The sequence below is a fragment of the Amblyomma maculatum genome, chromosome 1, assembly GCF_055883805.1.
Source record: "Amblyomma maculatum isolate TAMU_Amacu chromosome 1, ASM5588380v1, whole genome shotgun sequence".
Classification (NCBI taxonomy): domain Eukaryota; kingdom Metazoa; phylum Arthropoda; class Arachnida; order Ixodida; family Ixodidae; genus Amblyomma; species Amblyomma maculatum.
Genome location: NC_139344.1, coordinates 392,536,518 through 392,556,101, shown reverse-complemented (window position 1 = coordinate 392,556,101; position 19,584 = coordinate 392,536,518). Strand labels below are relative to the sequence as shown.

At 44.6% G+C, this 19,584-nt stretch overlaps 1 protein-coding gene across 3 annotated transcripts in view; it reads left to right on the top strand.

Annotated features, from left to right (window-relative positions):
• fwd (phosphatidylinositol 4-kinase beta fwd) overlaps positions 1-18,934 on the top strand; it is a 35,771-nt gene extending 16,837 nt beyond the window's left edge. For 2 of the 3 annotated variants that reach the window (XM_084594822.1, XM_084594828.1), the window contains exons 9-16: positions 1,215-1,357; positions 2,413-2,625; positions 5,337-5,387; positions 7,896-8,054; positions 11,660-11,842; positions 12,765-13,030; positions 13,985-14,117; positions 15,325-18,934. In XM_084594822.1, coding sequence (XP_084450948.1) covers positions 1,215-1,357; positions 2,413-2,625; positions 5,337-5,387; positions 7,896-8,054; positions 11,660-11,842; positions 12,765-13,030; positions 13,985-14,117; positions 15,325-15,633 — 1,457 coding nt within the window. In that variant the 3' untranslated portion in view covers positions 15,634-18,934. The remainder of the gene's footprint in view (positions 1-1,214; positions 1,358-2,412; positions 2,626-5,336; positions 5,388-7,895; positions 8,055-11,659; positions 11,843-12,764; positions 13,031-13,984; positions 14,118-15,324) is intronic. The other variant, XM_084594835.1, reaches the window with a different exon arrangement.
• The last annotated feature ends 650 nt before the right edge of the window (positions 18,935-19,584 follow it).

Sequence of the window (19,584 nt, the reverse complement as noted above, 5' to 3'; positions counted from 1 at the left end):
TGATTTTGGAGCAGTCCTCTGACCACACTCCTGGCGTGTGTACAAAACAAAGTACTTGATGAAACCGCGAAAAATCGTCAATGTATGTCACTTAGTTTGCATCTGAAATGTGCATACAAAAATTACATCACTTAGTTTGCATCTGAAATGTACATATAAGAATTCATTCGATAAAATTACTCTGATGTAAATTGTTTTTGGAAGTTTTCGAGGAATATTTTTTAATTCGAACTTTTGGATGATTCAAAAATGTTTCTTGGTTCCCTGAATGCCAAACAGGATTTTGCTGTATCAGCAGTAGCCTTGGAAATGATGGATGGGTAAGCTTTCATGCAAAGTGATCAGAAGAACCTTGAAAGTGGCTAAGGGTTGGACGTTTATTGAACTTTTTATGAGCTGATTTTTAACCGTACTAGTGGTGGCATTCAGCTATACTGGCCTCTCTATAAGCTAGTAGAAATTCAATTGGCCATGTGGTTAAGCACAGCCTGATTGGCTGGAGTGACTTCCCAATTTCCGTAAAGCCAGTCTAATATTGTTTGTACAAGTACAATGGTGAGGCCTGAGGCAGTAAGTAGTGTGAATGTGACTCTCGCACTGGCATTCATGGAATATATGGCAAACGAAGAAACAATTCAATGTACATGAATGCTGGGTGGTGCGAGGCAACAGTAGAGCCTTGCCTTCGTGCGCAATATGGTGGCATTCAATGTTGGTTATGGAATTTTGCAATCAGTGCACCACTGCAGATCGTAAAATGATAATGGCACCTTTGTGATCATTCTTATGATGCGGCTCTGTGTGAAGGGAGCTCGAGGCCTAGTGGCAACCAAAGAGCAGCGTGCTGCGTGTAAGCTAGTGGACATAAGCATGTTTCTGTAAGAAGCACACTGCTACCATTGGTGCAACATATATTCATGCTATGCTTCTGGGTTATAGATAAGTTTGTCTGTTGCCATGTTCTGTATATTGAATTACGGATATCTCAAAAGCTGTTTTGCGATCTCCTTCGATTTTGATATATCCAGGATTAATAGTATTTGACATCCTCGGATGTCTTGGGACATTCTTGTCTGGCTTGTAAAGATTGGAAGAGGATGGTTTTTTGTCAGGCATTATACCTTCATTCAATAAAAGAGTAGAGAGGAAAATGTCTGCATCGTCGCAACTGCTTCAGCTTATTGAGGTGAAATCCCTGGCTTTTCCCACTACAGCCCAGAGGCTTCAGGCAGAACTTTCGCTGGTAAACCTGAACCTGCCTGCGAGAGTGTGGCTTCCGCTGCACTCGGACACATTTCCCCATCTTGTGGTCAGGATACCACCTCAGGCAGCTGTGGTGCTGAACTCAAAGGACAAGGTAGGCTTTCCTTTCATTTTGGAATTCCCTGCCTGCCTATAGTCACTAGCCTTGCGCAGCTGCAGAGGATATTATTCATGGAGGAGCATCTCTGTCTCTACCGAAGTGTGGAAAGAGAGGAGCAGTCATGACACCTTCCTGCTGTACTGTGTGCCTGGAATGCCCGCATTGGCTGCCCAGTACAGCAGTGCTATAGTAAAGGTTTTTGAGCGCAGGGGCACCTGGTCCTTGTGGTTAGCTGCTTCCCAAAGCATCCGTCTCGGTCTTTTGCTTCCCTGTTAGAAACATGTGCTCTGAATTTATTGCATGGGAAATGATCCAAAACTGCTGGAAGAGGCCTGTGCTGTATAGGTCCTGTGATGTGTATTTCACTTGCTTGAATAATGCCTGTGATAATAGCATTGCTTCAGTATGTCGACGAACAGCCTTTTATGTTGAAAATGCATAGATGGAGAGAAAGAAAAAAAAAGTAAATGGTTAGGTGGGGGTGGAGCAAAAAATTGGTTACTTGAACCATGTGTCATTCTCATATGCTCAGTAATGCTCCAATGAACACAAAAGCATGCAACAAGACTAGGTCGGTCCATTTCCAGTGTTACGATCACCCCGTTCATGTGCTTACAGTTATAGGCACGAAAAATGTCAGAGTTGCACTATTTTCGTTCTGGTTAATATGTTCCCAGATAATATTATTTCCTCGCTACTACTGCATTTAAAGGTTCAACCAATCCTAGACTTCTGCATTTCACGACCAGCTGCACATGTGCAAACATGTGAGTGGTTCGAACTGGGAGTGCGCGACATGATGACGTTTTTTTTGTATATATATATATATATATATATATGTTCACATAATTATTACACAGTGGCTTACTGTAGCCCGTTTTCAAAGACTTGCGTGAGAGGGAGAAAGCAATTTAATGAAAGGAAAAACGGAGAGGTTGGCCGGTAGTAAGGAGACCCTGGCCTTCTACTGCACTGTTCCAACACCACTTGATGTGCAGTATGTGAGTGCGTGTCACGTGATTGCCTGCTGTTTCCCACATGACCAACAGGCTCCTTACCTTATCTACGTGGAAGTCGTTGCTGTGGACGACATCCAGACGTCACCAGTTCCAGCAAAAGTTCTCAACCCGCTGCGATTGACGCGGTCTGAGGAGAACCTGCCCGATTACTTTGGTGTGCAGCCTGCCTCTGTCTTCTCCATGTCTGGCATGGATGATGATGCCGAGTGCTGGACACAGGAGGACGACGAAATCTCCATGCAGGTGCGCACTTCGACGTCCGTTTTGAGATGTCTTATCTTAGGACAGTGAAGTAAAAGGTGTAACTCGGGGTTAGCCAGACAGGCAACTCGGGGTTGGCCAGACAGGCATATGCAAAGAGCCATTAAAACCTATTCGTTTTAGTAAAGATCCACAATAAAAAAAAGGATGTGGCAAACTTCTTCTTTCGTCCAGCAAAGCTGATGGTCAAACTGATGGTCAGATATGGTGCCACTTTGCAATGACTGCCTGTGTGCACATCTTTTTTATAACATAAAGGAAGTTTTTTTCGGAGGCAGAGATATTAGGCAGGGCATATAGATGTCAGAAAAGTGCGGACCACACTGGAACCCATAAAGAGCCATGTATGGCTCGCAAGCTGCAGTCTGCCCCTCCTTCCCCACCTGGTCTGGTCGCTGCTTGCATATGTCTGGTTTTGTGGTATGGCATTTGCAGGCAGGCATCAAATTGGTATCAAAAGATGCCAGAATTTCATTTGCTTTGTGGGAAGCTTTGTCGTTGCTTCCTCTAACATTTGTGGCAAAATAACCACTTGTTAAAAAAAAAAAAAGTACAGTTTTGATGATGCAAATATTATGTGGTCTTTAAGTATATTTGTATCATCCAAAGTGAACAGTTTGTATACGTAAGCATGGGTAATGTGTCGACTTATATTTGTTGGCAGCTAAAGGGATATTCTTACGGTTTCACGGCCACAGCTTGCTTCTCACGGTGTACTCAGCGCGGCTGGCAATCGTTACACCACGACGTACATTCCGTGTGCCCATGCTCTCTCACAGTGTCAGCGATCTGTGTGCCACGTGACTACCTATCGTGGAGTTTGCAGTGTGCGTGCTGCGTGCTACAGACTAGTGGTCGTGGCATCAGCGATGTACAGCAAAGGGCCTAGTGCTTGACGGTACAGGATGGGTGTTCGGAACATCCGAAATTCTGCACATTGCGCATAGTGCACTCTGGAGGGGATTTTTTGAATTCAGATAATTTTACTAATCGTACCAGTTGTGTTCGCAGCATAGAGATTACACTATACTTTTATGATGACTACTTGTTATTACCATTTACTGCTGGTCATATAATACACATTTTAAAGCTGAGCTCCTAGTGAGTGCTATCATAAATGATTACTGTTGTCAAGTAAGGCACATGCTATGAACTAAATACTTTCGACAGTCAGTAATTCTAACTCAAAAACGGCTGAAAATCTTTTAATCACATGGAGTCTTCCGAATGCACTTCGCCTCCATTGGCAGCACCAGACTTCCAGTTTAAATGAGTTACAGGTTCATATTAAGGGAGTTCAAAAAACAGTGAGACTTTCATCATGCAATGTTTTGTTTTGCTACATGCAAAATGGCAAACATTGCACGCCTAAGTTTTGGTACATTACTGGGGTGCCATTGGACAGAGACAAGGAACATGCATTGTTCTGCATTCCCTGTCCCTATCAGTTAGCTGGCATCAGTTGGCCTCCTGATATTCTTTGTCAAACATTTTGAATGTTTTACTTAGGAATGGCGTCTACAACCACTACTAGCATAGCATATCCAGAGAGCTGCTTGCAGTTGCCAGTTTGTTAATGCATACAAATATGAAATGTGTCAAACAGGTTCTTGTAAGTTTTGAGCGTTCTTTTAGTAGACCTAAGAGGCACCATCCGAGCAATGCACTTCTTTTAAAGTGCCCCTGACCACTTTTTTGTTGAAAATTTACTCGGGCGGTTCTGAGGAATTATCTCTGGAATGCATGGCCACAATTTTTTTTGTAAATACTCGTTAACAGAGTTACAGGGGTTGCAATGCGGTAAAATTTCATTAATTTAGCCTTGAAAAGTTTAGAAAAATGTTTGAATTAACTAGAAGTATGAATTTTCAAAGGGCCCTGGAAAACGTGCTGAAAACCATTTACATTACCGCAAATGCAAATGCTGTCAGGAATCTCAAAAGAATTGCTCCAAATTGTAGAGAGGCTTCCTTATACCCTTATTTCAGTGCGATGCAGTAGCAGTATGAAATCAACTGCTTTGTTGGAGTTTCATGATGTTTTGTTGCGTGGACTGTGAACAACACTTTACCAGTGTGCAGTTTGAGCATACTGGAAGAAGCACATTGCTGCAAGTGAGGGATATATGATGAATAGGTGTTAGAAGGGCGTGTCGGCATCACAGAATAAAGACTAGAGACTCCCAACCAGCGTTTAAAACAACGCCATTAGCTGGTGCATGCTCTCAGTGGCAGCCTCGGTTTGGCATGCAGTTGACAGAAGTGAAATCGGAATTAGCAGCTGAGCTACATTTCAGAAATGGGAGACTTTGATCGTCATTATGCCTGCTGTAGTGGGCATAAAGTGCATGGCTGCTACCGTTCTAACCAATTCAGGTTTGAGGAGAATGAGGGAAGGTTTGGTTCGGAAATCACTGCCTGCTCACCCCTCATCTGATTTAGCCGATGCGAGCCCGTCAATGTCCGAATTAACACACATTTGATGCCATTGACTTACCTGAGCATCAGCCGGCACTGTGCTTCTGGTTAAGGTTTTCTCCATTTTCGAATCAACGGGGGTCATACCAATAAGATTTTAATGTCGCGGTTTCATCTTCCTTCCCTCTGTCGTGCCCCTTTTGGGTTGGTTCCTTTGATCCGTCCGGGCGACGAGCCTTCACCAAGTGAAATTTGCCTTTTCTCCCCTGCTTTTAGGGGGAGGGGCGGAGTACGTCAGACGCCTACGTCATGGCCCCGCCTCGCCAGGTATTTTTTTTTTTCTTGCTTTCCACCTCCTGGCATCGTTGAGATAGCGATACAGCTTGATATGTTGCAATATGTGTGAAACACGATTAACCCTTTTCCTGTTCGTTGATGTACCGGTAGGTTTTAACATTCTCCCCTGCAGTGTCACTGTTGTACCCGTACGTTCTCTACTGTGAAAAACATGCGCCGGAGCGCAAAGCTGGCATGCGTGGACTGGTCACGCCATCTGTCACTCATATTTTTGCCCTGCATCATGGAAGTTTGATAGATGTAGTCGATCTGCGCTCTTCAATATACAGTCTTTTCAGAGTAGCACTGCTTATTTGCCGGAGTGTCCACGTGCGACTAGGACGACTAGGAATACAAAGGTTGTTCTGCCACTGCTCTGCAGGTTCTTTCGTTTTTATTGTCAATCTGCTGCCGTGTCTGCTATGTTGTGTGAAGTTCGTGGGTGCACCCTGTTGCCTCTCGAAACATTACTCTATCGCCGTTTTCTCTCGTTCACCATGGCCTCGCTTGCCACTATCAGCAGCAAATGAGACCATTGTATCCTTTTTCCGTCTCTCTCCATCGCCTTTCTTTCCACGACTTGCCACTTCAATGCATTTTGCGGGTCGCTGAAAGTGCTTCCTTCGTGCGTGGGATTGCTTATGGCTGGACCGCATTGGACTTACCCCTTTGGACTGGAGCGGTGGCTCTTCTGATTTTGAATACGAGTCGAGCTCGGATTCCAGTGGCACAGCCAGAAATACTTTTGAGGAGGTGTTGTACACCGCTGGTCAAAAATATATATATATATATATATAGGTGAAGCAGACTGAAAGGTGGGGAGGGTGGGGATGCAAAGTTTTAACATCAAAACACTCCCCCTGGCTATGCCCCTGTCAGTTTCTGATTCTAAGAACATTAAAAGGTGCATTTTTCGTTAAGAATGTAATTTCTTCATGGTCGTAATAAATAAATCTCTATGTTCCGTTCCGATATTGAAACCAAGCCGAAACTGGGATTGCGTCACTGCCAGAAACACCTAACAGTTAAAGGGTTAAGGGTACTTGTAGGCAAGGGTACAGGAAGGCATGAGCAGCTTAAATTATGAAGAGCTAAAATTATTTTTTCTCAATTTTTTTTTTCCAAAAAGAACAACACAACGAAAAAGAGCAAGAACGGCCAGCAGACTATAATACATTGTCATTTGTTTGTCATTTTCCCGCGATGCACAGAGATAAACCCATAAAATGCAGTTTATTGTACCATTGTGGTGAAGCTTTAAGGAGCCAGCATAGAGAATGGGGAAGTGGCCTTATTAAGAGTGCAAACAGGCTTTGATTTGTTTCAGATAGCTGATTGTTTTGCAGAATGTATTACAACAGCCCAATCTGCATGTAGGGCTTACTTAAAATGTCGTGACATGGTCAGGAGCCTTTAGTTAAGGAACCTGTTTGCAGTTAAAAGCGTTGTACTGTAAAGTGCGTTGCCAAGCACTTTACGCACTGAACCCCTTTCCCGAACAGCTTCTCTTGCACATCCATGCGGGCAAAGTTACTTTTCCAGGAAAGGTACAAACTAGTATCGCTAACAAATATTTAGGGGAATCCCTTAAGTTGGAGTAGATTTGTAATAAGGGAGCATAATTACTCCTTGAGATCGACCCAAGCACAGCCATACAGCTACAGAGGAAAGTGTACAGCTTTTTCAGAAACTTCCTAGTAAAAGAAAAACTTGTTTCGGCCCAGAGATCGAACCTGTGACAACCGCCTTTCCGGAGCACTCACTCTACTGACTAAGCTAACCAGGATGGTCAGCAGATCAGGTGGTAGGGCGAGAGCAAATTGATGAATAACGTGAATGTTGGAGTGGCGCTGGTCGAATATTGAGGGGAATCCCCCCCAAGGTGAAATAGATTTATAATAAGGAAGTAATTGCTCGCTGGCATCTTTTCTTTGTAGTCATATGGCTGTGCTTTAGTGGATGTCAGTGAGTAGTTACTTATTACAAACTAGTATCATGGGGTAATCTTTTCATTTCAACCTTTGGATTTCTGTATCTGCATGCTTACAGGTGCGGCTTTTTGCGGTAGAACACTACGCTGCACAAACAGTGCGTATTCCAAACTTTTCCGTATCTGGGTGTGCTGCCTTCTTTTAGTTTTGTATGGAACATTTCAAATTTTCAAGGGCTATTTCACGAATTAATGCAACTTTCGAGCCATATTGCTGCTGATGATCTGATCATATTTATGCAGCAAGGACAGCACGTATGTCACTAAAGCCTCTAGGTTGCCAGATCTGCATCTGTTCTGGCCATGCACGAACTGCGGTGTAACTTCTGTGAAAGCGCATGTTTATACTGTTGCAAGTGAGTGGTGACCACATTGGAGCATGGAACTTGTTTCGTATGTGTTGTGAAATGTATTTTCAGCACAAACAACCTGGCTGAGGTGCAAGTGTCTTGTTGGCTGCATTAACTGTCAAGCTTCCATTTTGAGCGCGTGGTGTTATTGTGTTGCAGTTCCTGCGAAACCAGAAAGTGCAAGAGCGCGACACGCTGTCAGTGTTGTCACTGGACAGTGGGACAAGTGCTGACAGCAAGGAGCCACTCTTTGTGGTGGCCAGTGATGTACGCCGTCGGCTGACGGAAAACTCTCACGTGCCCAAGAACACAGTTAAGGTGAGCCCGATGCATAATATGTCATTTCTCCTTTCGTTTTTTTTCTAGTTTGCTGTTATCATTTCCGCTTGTCTAGTTTGCAATGCTTCACTCTGCTTCGCTTGGTTATAGTAGACGACTAGTTAGCCCAGCGTGACCAGTTGTGTGGCAGTGATGCAGGAAAACGCCCCTCCCACAGAAGCCTTGCTATTACGGGAGTAAGATATTCTGCCAGTTCAATGCCGAGAGTATTTATTTTTAAATTTTGCATTTGATTCTTTATTAGTTGGATCGTGATGCTGAGTGAAATGGCTGGAGCTTTCTGTACTTGTATTGTCTACCTGGCTGTGTTGGTGGTAAAATTTTGACGTACTGGAAGCAGCCATGCTTTTTGATCTGGCTATCGTTTTTAGAACACTTAGCAAACCTCAAGAGAAAACATATGCTGGTAGCACGGTGAGCTTCTTTGCTACGTTGCTTTCTGCTCGAAACTTGTGATCCAATACAATGTTATTCGTGGTAAAGTAAAAATGTAAGCATGATTTTCAGTTCAGTTCAGTTCAGGCGTTCAGTCGTGTCCGACTCTTCGTGACCCTATGGACCATGTCACGCCACGCTTTCCGGTCTCTCACTATCTTCTTAACATCACATAGCTTCATCTGCAATGCCTCGAGAATGCCATCTAACCATCGCGTTCGCTGCCTACCCCTTCTCCGGCGACCCTCAACCTTTCCCAACATCAAATCTTTCTCCAGCGACTCCTCTCTTCTCATCAGATGACCAAAGTAGCTGAGCTTTAACTTTAAAATTTGACCCTGCAATGAGCAGTCATGGTTTATGGTCGACAATATCGGCTGATTTGATCTTCTGGCAGTCCAAGGAACTCTCAAGAGTCTTCGCCAGCACCACAATTCAAACGCGTCAATTCTTCGGCGGTCAGCCTTTTTCACAGTCCAACTCTCGCATCCATACATCACAACTGGAAAGACCATAGCACGGGTTATACGGATCTTGGTTGGCAGACTAATGTCTCTGCTCTTTACTAGGCGGTCAAGGCTAACCATTGCTCTCTTTCCCAGAAGCAGGCGTCTCCTAATTTCATGGTTGCAGTCTCCTTCCGAGGTAATCTTGGCGCCCAAGAACAGAAAATCTGTCACAGCTTCCACTTCTTGTCCATTGATGCTCCAGGACTTGATAGGGCAAGACGCCATGATCTTCGTTTTTTTAGTGTTCAGTTTAAGCCCAAACTTCTCACTCTCTTCTTGTACGCGCATCAGAAGTCTCTTGAGATCCAATTCACTTTCTGCCATTAAAGTGGTATCATCCGCATATCTAAGGTTGTTGATGCGTTTTCCAGCGATCTTCACTCCAGCTGAAGACTCGTCCAGACCGGCCTTCCTCATGATGCACTCTGCATATAGGTTAAATAGGCAGGGCGACAGTATGCAGCCTTGCCTCACCCCTTTCTCAATCGGAAACCAATCAGTAAGACCATGCCCAGTTCTGACTGTGGCCTCTTGCCCTTCATAAAGGTTCCTGAGGAGACAGATGAGGTGAATTGGAACTCCCATCTCTTGGAGAGCTTGCCACAATCTGCTGTGATCTACGCAGTCAAACGCTTTCGCATAATCAATAAAGCAGAAGTAAATGGGTTTCTGGAACTCTCTTGCTTTTTCCATGATCCAGCGAAGGTTGGCAATTTGGTCTCTAGTTCCTCTGCCCTTGCGAAATCCAGCTTGCACGTCCGGAAGCTCCCGATCCACATACTGCTGCAGCCTACCTTGCAGGATTTTTAACATCACCTTGCTAGCATGCGAAATAAGCGCGATCGTGCGGTAGTTGGAACAATCTTTGGCACTGCCTTTCTTTGGAATGGGGATGTAAACTGACCTCCTCCAATCCTGTGGCCACTGCAGGGTTGTCCAAATCTTTTGACATAATGTATGCAGTGTGTTAACAGCGTCGTGGTTGAGGTTTTGAAGCAACTCAGCTGGAATACCATCAATTCCGCTAGCTTTGTTCTTAGCAAGGCTGGCTAAGGCCCATTCAACTTCACTCTTCAGGATGCCCGGCTCGAGATCAGTAATCACAACCGTCCTATTGGGTTTGCACATCCGGGTCCTTCTTGTACAGTTCTTCTGTGTATTCCTGCCACCTCTTCTTTATCTCTGAGGCTTCAGTGAGGTCCTTGCCTCGTTTGTCCTTTATCACGCCCAGCTTAGCACAGAAGCTTCCTTTGATATCTTTGATTGTCTTATACAGAGCTCTTGTGTTCCTTAATTGGCTGTTGTCCTCAACTGCTTGACACTGTACGTTCAAGAAGGCATTCTTATCTCTCCTTGCTATTTTCTGAAAATCCGCATTGAGAACCTTGTATCTTTCTCTTTCCCCCATACCTTTTGCCATTCTCCTTTCCTCAGCTATTTGCAAAGCCTCTTCAGATAACCAGTTTGCTTTTTTGCATTTCTTTTGCTTTGGAACTACCTTAGTAGCAACTTCTTGTATTATATCACGAACATCAGTCCACATCTCTTCGGGCTCTTTGTCTTCTAGATCTAATTCTTGAAATCGATTGCTCACTTCCACAGCATATTCTAATGGAATCTGATCCAGATCATACCTGAAAGGCCTTCTAGTTTTCTGCGTTTTCCTCAATCGAAGCTTAATTTTGGCAACAAGAAGCTGATGATCGGTGCCACAATCGGCCCCAGGCCTTGTTTTTACTGTTTGTATAGCGCTTCTCCATCTCTGCCGGCAAATAATATAATCGATCTGATTCCTGTACAGACCGTCCGGTGAAATCCATGTGTACAGGCGCCTCTTGTGCTGTTGAAAATGAGTATTCGCTATGGTCAGGTTGTTTTCTTGACAGAACTCTACTAGCTTCTGCCCAGCTTCATTTGGCTCACCAAGACCGAACTTGCCTGTAATTCCGGATATTTCTTCACTCCCGACCTTAGCATTCCAGTCTCCTATGAGAAAAACGACGTCTGATGATGGGGTGCGGTCTAAAAGGCATTGTAGGTCCGCATAAAATCTCTCAACGTCAGCTTCTTCAGCAGCAGTGGTCGGTGCATAGACTTGGATAACAGTTATGTTGAAAGGGTGACCTTGGATCCGAAGTGAAATCATTCGGTCGTTTTTGGGGTTGTACCCTAGCACTGCTTTGCCCATTCTTCTGTTTACTATGAGAGCGACCCCATTCCTTCTCTTGGATTCGTGCCCACAATAAAGGACATAATGGTCGCCGGAGTTAAATTCTCCCATTCCGGTCCACTTGAGCTCGCTGATACCCAAGATATCAATGTTCAATCTGTCCATTTCTCGCTTGACGATATCCAGTTTACAAGCATGATTTTGCTGAACAGCAAAATATCAGTATCTTTCCTCAGTTCCTGCCACTAAGGAATTTACTTCAATGTTCCATGGCCTTTTTGTTGGGACCAGCAGTGCAGTCAGCCTGTTTGGAAACTTATTTGTTTTGTTCTGATAGCGTGGAAGTTTCGTGCTCTTTTTCCTGTGGCCTTGAAAGAGGCAACACGCTTGAACCAGAGGTGGAAGGATGAAGGTTGAAGGATGTGGCACTTGATCTGTTTCTGGCATTGCTCTCCCCTGCCTCCAAACAGCGTGACCCTGAGGATCCGTCAGCAGCCGCCCTAAAGGAGCCCTGGGAAGAGAAGGTGCAGCGCATCCGTGAGTCCTCTCCCTACAGCCACCTGCCGGGGTGGCAGCTGCGCGCTGCCATCGTGAAGTGCGGTGATGACTTGCGCCAGGAACTCATGGCCTACCAACTGCTCAAGCTGCTCAAGGTACGCCACCGTGCGCCCCTCTCCTCGCCCCATTGGACTTCAGAGAGGCAGAAAGCCTGGGAAACCAGCATGGACAATAATAGCGAGGATCGCACAATTGCTCATATGCCCTTATCTCTACTTGCGTTTCTCTTTACTCTCTGGTTTATCTTGTTTTCGGTATGGGTTGCGCATTCTTTCTCATTCGGGGTGTTTATTGTGCCCTGTAATTTTTTATTAAGATTAGGATGTAGTGCATTTGGCAAGCACTCTCAGATTATGATTGGCAGCTTACCGCTATCGCTGAAGAGGAAAGTATATAACAATTGCATCTTACCTGCACTTACCCATGGGACTGAAACGTGGAGGTTAATGAAAAGGGCTCTACTTAAGTTGAGGACAATGAAGAGAGCTATGGAACGAAAAATGGTAGGTGTAACGTTAAGAGGTAGGAAGCATGTCGATCAGAGAACTAACTGGAGTTAATTATATTCTAGTCAAAATTTAAAAACAAAAAACGAAATGGGTTGACATGTAGTTCGAAGAAGGGATCAGCAATGGCCGCTAAGGGTAGGAAATTGGATTCCAAGGGAAGGAAAGCATAGCAGGAGGAGGCAGAAAATTAGGTGGGCAGATGAGTTTAAGAACTTTGCAGGGGTCAAGTGGGAGCATAGGAATGGGTTAGTTGGAGTAATATGGGAGAGGCCTTTGCCCTGCAATGGGTATAGTTTGACTGATGATGACGATATTTTTTGTCATTACAAACCGACTGTGGGAACATATGCAAACCAGGTTGGGGTGAACGGCCTCTGAAGAAGTGTACTTAGGTGTGCAAACCAGAGATGGCTGTGAACTCATTCTGTATGCTGTGCCTTGCGAGGCTGCTGTAGTCATCATTGCCAGCGTGGGGAGCTTGACGAAGGGCTTTGCTCTGCTGCCGCAGACCATCTGGCAGCAGGAGCGGGTGAGCCTGTGGCTACGACCTTACCGCATCCTGGTGACGTCGGCCGACAGTGGTCTGGTGGAGCCCATCTTGGACACCATGTCCCTGCACCAGGTCAAGAAGCACTCTCAGCTGTCCTTGCTGCAATACTTTGAGCAGCAGTTTGGGCCGCCCACCAGCGAGGCCTTCCTCAGTGCCCAGCGCTGCTTCGTCGAGAGCTGTGCCGCCTACTGCCTCGTGTCGTACCTGATCCAGGTCAAAGACAGGTCAGCATGCTCTCATGTGTCAGCCTCAGACATCTGTGTGTGTCCACTGTGTTGGAGCTGTGTGGATCATGCTAAGATGCTTTCTGAACGATAGCTGTGTGAGGGATTCTGTCTGGAGTAAGTAGTGTCGTAGCATGTTATGATCCGAAACGTCTGGGTTTACTTGCTGCCCGAGGATTTTGAAAGTAGCCTTGAGCCATAGGGAGTACACGGGCCAGGGAGTGACATGTGTTGGCATAACTAGAAAAATAGTTTTCATTAAAATCAGCTTTAGAGACTTTATGAACATTTCGAAGTGAAAATCGAAAATCGAGTATTTTAATGTAATGCGGAAAACACAAAACGGCAAAAACTGTTGAATTCAACCCCAAGCTTAGTTTTGACCACCATCATGGTAGATTAACATACGACATTATGGATGTTGTCGCAAAGCCTTTCATGTGTATTGAATGGCTTAACTGATGGCAGTGACTGAGTGGTAACGTCAGTCACTGTTTATCAGAAGTGAGCGAAAACTAGATCGGAATTTATCCTTTCAGCACATAACAGGCAGGCAGGTTATGATGCCATACATGCAAAATTGCCTGTAGAAATTGCCCCCAGTTGAGGCCATGAAACGGTAAATTTTTTTATTCATTTGTATTGAAATATTCTTAAGTTGGCACAAGGTATCAGACTAAGGAGAACTTAACATAAAAGTAGAAACGCAGAAGCAGGCATTCAGCACTTGATAACTTTTGAGTCAAGCTTTTTTAGTTTCTGTGCTGCCTTGTTTTCATCGTTACCTTGTATAGTACTAGTGCCCATATCCCAAGTGTCCAAGATTGAGAAACATCAATAGGCTTCCTTGACTAGAAGTTGCGTTGCATATAAACTGCCTGTATTTTGAATTGCCAAATTTTTGGCAAAATTGTGCTCATGCTGTTACTGATTTTTCTGCATGCTGTTTTGCAGGCACAATGGGAACATCTTGCTCGATGGCGAGGGCCACATCATCCATATTGACTTTGGCTTCATCCTGTCATCATCGCCCAAAAACCTTGGCTTTGAGAGCTCACCATTTAAGCTGACACAGGAGTTTGTCGATGTAAGGCTGTTTCTATGCCTCGCCTTCTCTCATCTTTTAAACATTTATTCGGGTCAGATTGCCATTCCTGTACTTAACACAAGTGCCATCTGCCATTATGTTTGGTGCACAAACATAACCAAAAGGGCTCCAAGATGAGCCACTAGTATACTTCGGTATACATCTGCTTTCAGGAGCTTGGAAGAATCTTTTGATGCAGGGGTCAGTACTGTGTTTTGGGTGGCACTATATAGATCAAGTTTTCAATTAAATTTGAAAAAAAACGTTAGAAAATTACTGCGCCATCGCATCACCGGCAGCGGAAATTCTTCAAAGTGCTACCATTCTCGCCGACGCCCTCTCGCATGATGCCACGTTGTGCTAAGATACGCCATGGCGTCACCAGCAATGGATTTTTCTTTTTCATCGCGCCGCTGCTTTTTCCCATGACGTCATGTTGTTGCTAGGATGTGCCATGATGTCAGCGGCGGTGGTCTCCATGGCAACTGCGTTGGCATGTCACTATGAGCGCAGCATTTTTTTTCCGGCAAATTCATTCTTATTGTTTTTTTTATTGATTCATGTTAGTTAATCACTTTTTTAATCTATTCCAACTGTTTATTCGCCTTGCTTATGACGTTTGCACTCGTATGATGTCACTACCGGTTTAGCATGGCCCCACGCTATGTCATTGTCTGTGGCTATTTCGACATTACCTTAATTGACTTTTTTTACAAACTAATTAAATAATCACTCCGCATCGATGACTTTTGCACTATTATGATGTCACTACTGGTTTAGCATGTCCTCACGCTATGTTATTGTCTGTGGCTATTTCGACATTAACTTAATTGACTTTTTTTACTCTAATTAGATAATCACTCCGCATCGACCAAATTTGGTATTTAACAACATTTTTCCACCCTCTACCTCATTCATTCTTTTTTTCCTAACACTTCACTGAACAACTGAAACATGCAGACAAGTTTTGCGTCCACTTTCTAATGACACGAAATCGCAAACGTAGTCAAGTAATGCTTTCGCATTAAAAGCTGTGGTTCTGCGAAAGCGAGTTTGGACAGTGCGAGTTCAGACCGAGCAAAGGACTAACAGGAGACCCCCATATGAGCTCATTGTTTTACTAGTGGGCAGTTTGCTGCCAGTTTTGGGTTTCTTCACAGTGCGAATGTCCACTTATTTTCTTTTTTTTTTTTCTCTCTCTGTGCAGGTGATGGGCGGCCTGGACTCGAACATGTTCAACTATTTCAAGGTGCTCATCCTGCAAGGGCTGGTGGCAGCCCGCAAGCACCACGAACGCATCATCACCCTGGTTGAGATCCTGCAGTCAAACGCGCGCCTTCCGTGCTTCCAGTGGCACGGAGCAAGCGCAGTGCGTGCGCTTCGCGAGCGCTTCCACATGGGTTGCACCGACGAGAGGCTGCAGATGCTCGTTGACTCGCTCGTTGAGAGCAGCATGCACTCGCTCACCACGCGCCTCTACGACAACTTCCAGTACTTTACGAACGGAATTCTCTAGGCTGGCTTTCCTCGACACTGCTGTTGGCGTCGCCAAGGCAGCTTCCCTCGCTTGCCAAGTTCTGCTTGGCTGCAGGAGGTGTCAGGTTTCACTTCTTCCTTGCGTTCGCACGTTGAGTGCTTCAAGAGCCTGCACTTGCGTCCAGTCCACTGTCAGACGCAAGAGCCAGCTGGCATATTTTTTGTAGGCAGCCAAAATTTTTTCCATATGCAACATGAAATGCGTTATATCCACCATCAAGCTCATGGGTGCGGTTACCCTAGGTGCTGCTGCCATCTCAGTAGCTGGAAATTGTGAATATGTCCGCTTCCGGCACCTAAAATGGTGTCTCTTTATCACCTAGGAGGTATGACCCATGGGAGCAGATTGTGGGCCAAAGAATGCTTTGACATTGGCTTTTTTTCTGGTGCAAGTGGAGCTATTCCTTTTTCTGCGATCACATCTTGCATTCAGTGAAAAAGCCTAAATGACGTCAGCATTGCTTGTGTTGGAGGCTCGTGTTTCGTGGTGAGGCAAGGAAGGCTGGCTCTTAGACTGGAAATGGGGCCGGTCAAGGAGACGTAGACAAACACGTGACTCTCATTGCGCCACGTTAAAAAGCCACTAATGACTTGCTCCTCTGACCTAGTTACATCTGTTTGAACTCCCTGTACATAGCACATACCACTTGGCATGTTCTCATTCTGTGCATTGTCATGACACGAACCATTTTCCTTGCGGGACTTGTGTGGCGCGGAATTGTGACACCGTCGGTGTTCCCTTCCTCATTTTACCCAAGGCATGGCAGACTCATTGTGACATTCTGCCCGTTTTACCGTCAGTTGTTCTCTGTACATAGTTTTTTCCGCGGTACACATCAAAAAGGCGTGGGCAGCCAGTGGCTTCCTGGAGTTTCACCATTCTGACGACAACATGCGAAATGTAGTTTTGGTCCTTACCCGTCTTGACTTGCATGTTTGTCGACGATTGTGTGTGTGCAAATCGCTGGACTAGTTTGTGTTTATACAGTTTTGATGGTTGTAGCAAACACCATTTCAGAACGTGCTTTCCTGTGGTGGTTTCGTCGTTTAAAGTGAACACGTTACGGAAAGTGTCTGTACATATTAGCAGAGGCACAGTTAATGAGCAGCGCCACTGTAACCTGCCAGTTCGCAGAGGCTATCTACTGTTGTACTGTGCTTTATGAACAAACAGGCCTTTCTAAGGTGCATCGTTAGAGCAACAATTAAGTTTCCAAGTCCGTGATGTTGAGTTCCTCCTAATATGCACCCATCTGGGAGGAGGAATGCGTATGTCTGTTTATGCATGTGTCTGAAAGAAAGAAGCCTGTCAGCCTTATTTACAAGCAGTGGCCAACTTGTGAGACCTAAACTTTGTACAGAACGATTTTGCGTGTTCACTATGCTTAAGAAAAGCAAAGGAAGCGTGCCACATTTGTGTCTGCACTCGAATCACTAGGTGCTGTGACTAATGCGCACTGCCTTGTAAATACAGCTTTTGATTTTAATTACGGTTGCATTGATTTCTAGTGTGAAGCCATGTTTTAATGACCCATGTGTCTTAAGCGTGGAAATCCCATGGGCCGTCCAGACTTGCTTATTTCACCTGCGTGTATGCATTTAAGCTCTCGAGGCATGGCACTGTTCTCCACCTGTTGTGATAGTTAACAGACCGTTGCCCCTGACTAGCTCACTGTTAACACTGCACAACTGGGGGGAGCACTTTTCCAGTGACGCTTGGTGTAGTGACTAGTGTAGCCTGTCATACCACTACAGGTAGCCTTTCACTCGAAGGATTGCTCAATAGTTGAGAAGCATGCAGCGACCTTGAAGCAAACATGCAGCAGGCCAACACCCGTTTGGCACTTTTGTCACCGTGGCATAGGTTTTGAAGTTGCTGAGCCAACGGCACCCAACACATTAATCTAGAGCTTTGCAGTTATGTTTAAGTTCCCTGAAGAAGTTTGACTTGTTTTGTGAGTCATTTCTGCCTGATGGTTGTGGTGCTAGCTGTTCAGTCGTTTCTTCACTAATAATGAAATGTTTTAGCATCCTTGTAAGCATTACGTGCTAGTTAACGTAGAATAGGTAAAGCTCAGCTAAAGAAAAATGTTTTGGAGCTGTGCTGGTTAGCTCGTGTTATTTTCATGACAGCACGGTATGCCAATTAGTGTAAAGCTTTCAAAACATGTCTGCTGTGGTGCTTTCAAGGTCTGACGACTATCAGGCAGCAGTGAGACGGCCCCTGTGCCTGCCGCATAGGACTGTGAAGCCTTTGTCTCGGCTCGCGTCTTTTTAAAAAACCTTTTCCATCTGCATTCCATTGCGCCTGCTTTCATTTCTCATTGTGATTAGGCCATTTGGCTGAGTGTGCCATACTTAAATTGAAGGTGTAGCAATTTCTTTGCTTGCGTGTGCAGCGATTCTTGTAGGGAAGCGTTGCTTTGTGTTAGCTGTGTACATAATTTCTTTTTTTTTTTCACAATCTTATCTCTCCTTGTATCCAAATTTTTTGCAGGGGCACTTTTCTTTTTTAGCTCTTTAGCATAAAAAAAAATTCATATTTCATCATTTAGGGATTCGCAAACATTCTTTCCCCCAAAAAAACCTATTCTCTTCTGTCAGTTTGGTCTGCCACACATAAACATAATACACACACTCGCACAGCCTTGTTAGCCATGTGCAGGGAATTGTATCTGGATGTGCTTGGCTTATCAGTGCTGTAATGTCCGCATAGTCATCAGGTCCAGGGTAACAACGCTATGTGACACGGTATAGCAAGTCAGTCGAGACTTGTGTGTGCACTGCTATCGATTCATTCCTGTCCAGAAACTGGAGGCAGTCCGTAAACTGTTGTAAATATTACGAAGGCTATTTTTCCATGCTTTTCTTTGTACTAACGTGTAAATACTGTGCTAGATGATTAGGCTAAGGGTCCGCTTATGTGGTGGAATTTTTTTGTTGTTGTTGTATATGGGGAGGCATTAATCCCGAGTCATGGCATGCTTCTTCTTCTGCACGACAAGCTTCCATTTTTTTTACTTTCTTTCCCTGCTTTGGAGGCGCATCGCGGTGTGTGCTGTTAAGCCGCCTTTAAGTTTCGGGGACCATAATTTTGAGCCAAGCTGCATGCACGCTGATGTGCAAAGCTTTGAAACGGGAGGAAGTTTGTTATCCTTTAACTCGGTCATTGACGTTACTTCCCTGAATGCAAAATGAGGCCTAACTTGACTGTTGTAGTATGCTGTAATATAATGACAATTTTTTTTTTTTTCTTTTTCTAATAAAGGTTTCAAATGCTATGTGCTGTTTTTGTCCCTAACGAGAAGCATAAGGCAGCGCCCAGTTTCGTTCAGAGGCTTTCTCTGCCTGCCTTGTGCTAAACTTTGTGTAAAGGTGATCAAATCAACAAAGATGGAAAAAGGCTCGCAAGAATGACTTGGTCGTTTTGCCATTTGGGTACCAAGCTCAGCCCAACAATGTCGGGTCAAATCCAGGCTCCATTTTGATGGAGACGAAATGCAAAATTGTTTGTGTTCTTTGCAATTCTGTCGACATTTAATGTGGAATCTTCCACTACGACACCTCTCCTAGCCCATGTGCCAATTTAACTTGCCATTCAAACTCGTATTGCAACTCTTATTGCTATGCGGGCTGCGTTGAGAAAATTTCATCCTGTGTGGGCTAGGAGCTGGAGCTTTTAAAAAATAAACGATAACAGAATTAAAAAAAAAAAAATTAACAGGACGTCTTCTCATTCCCAGGCAGATGGCTCAGGTCTGGCTCAAGTGTCACTATTGCACCATAACCTATCGGGCAAAAGTTGTTCCCATTTTTTTTTTTTTTAATCTAGGTTAAAGGTAAGCTGATATATAGGCAGACCCATTTTATAGACGTTGAGCCTGCTTCACCTCAATGCTAATGGCGAACCAATTCAGTATTATCATTTTCT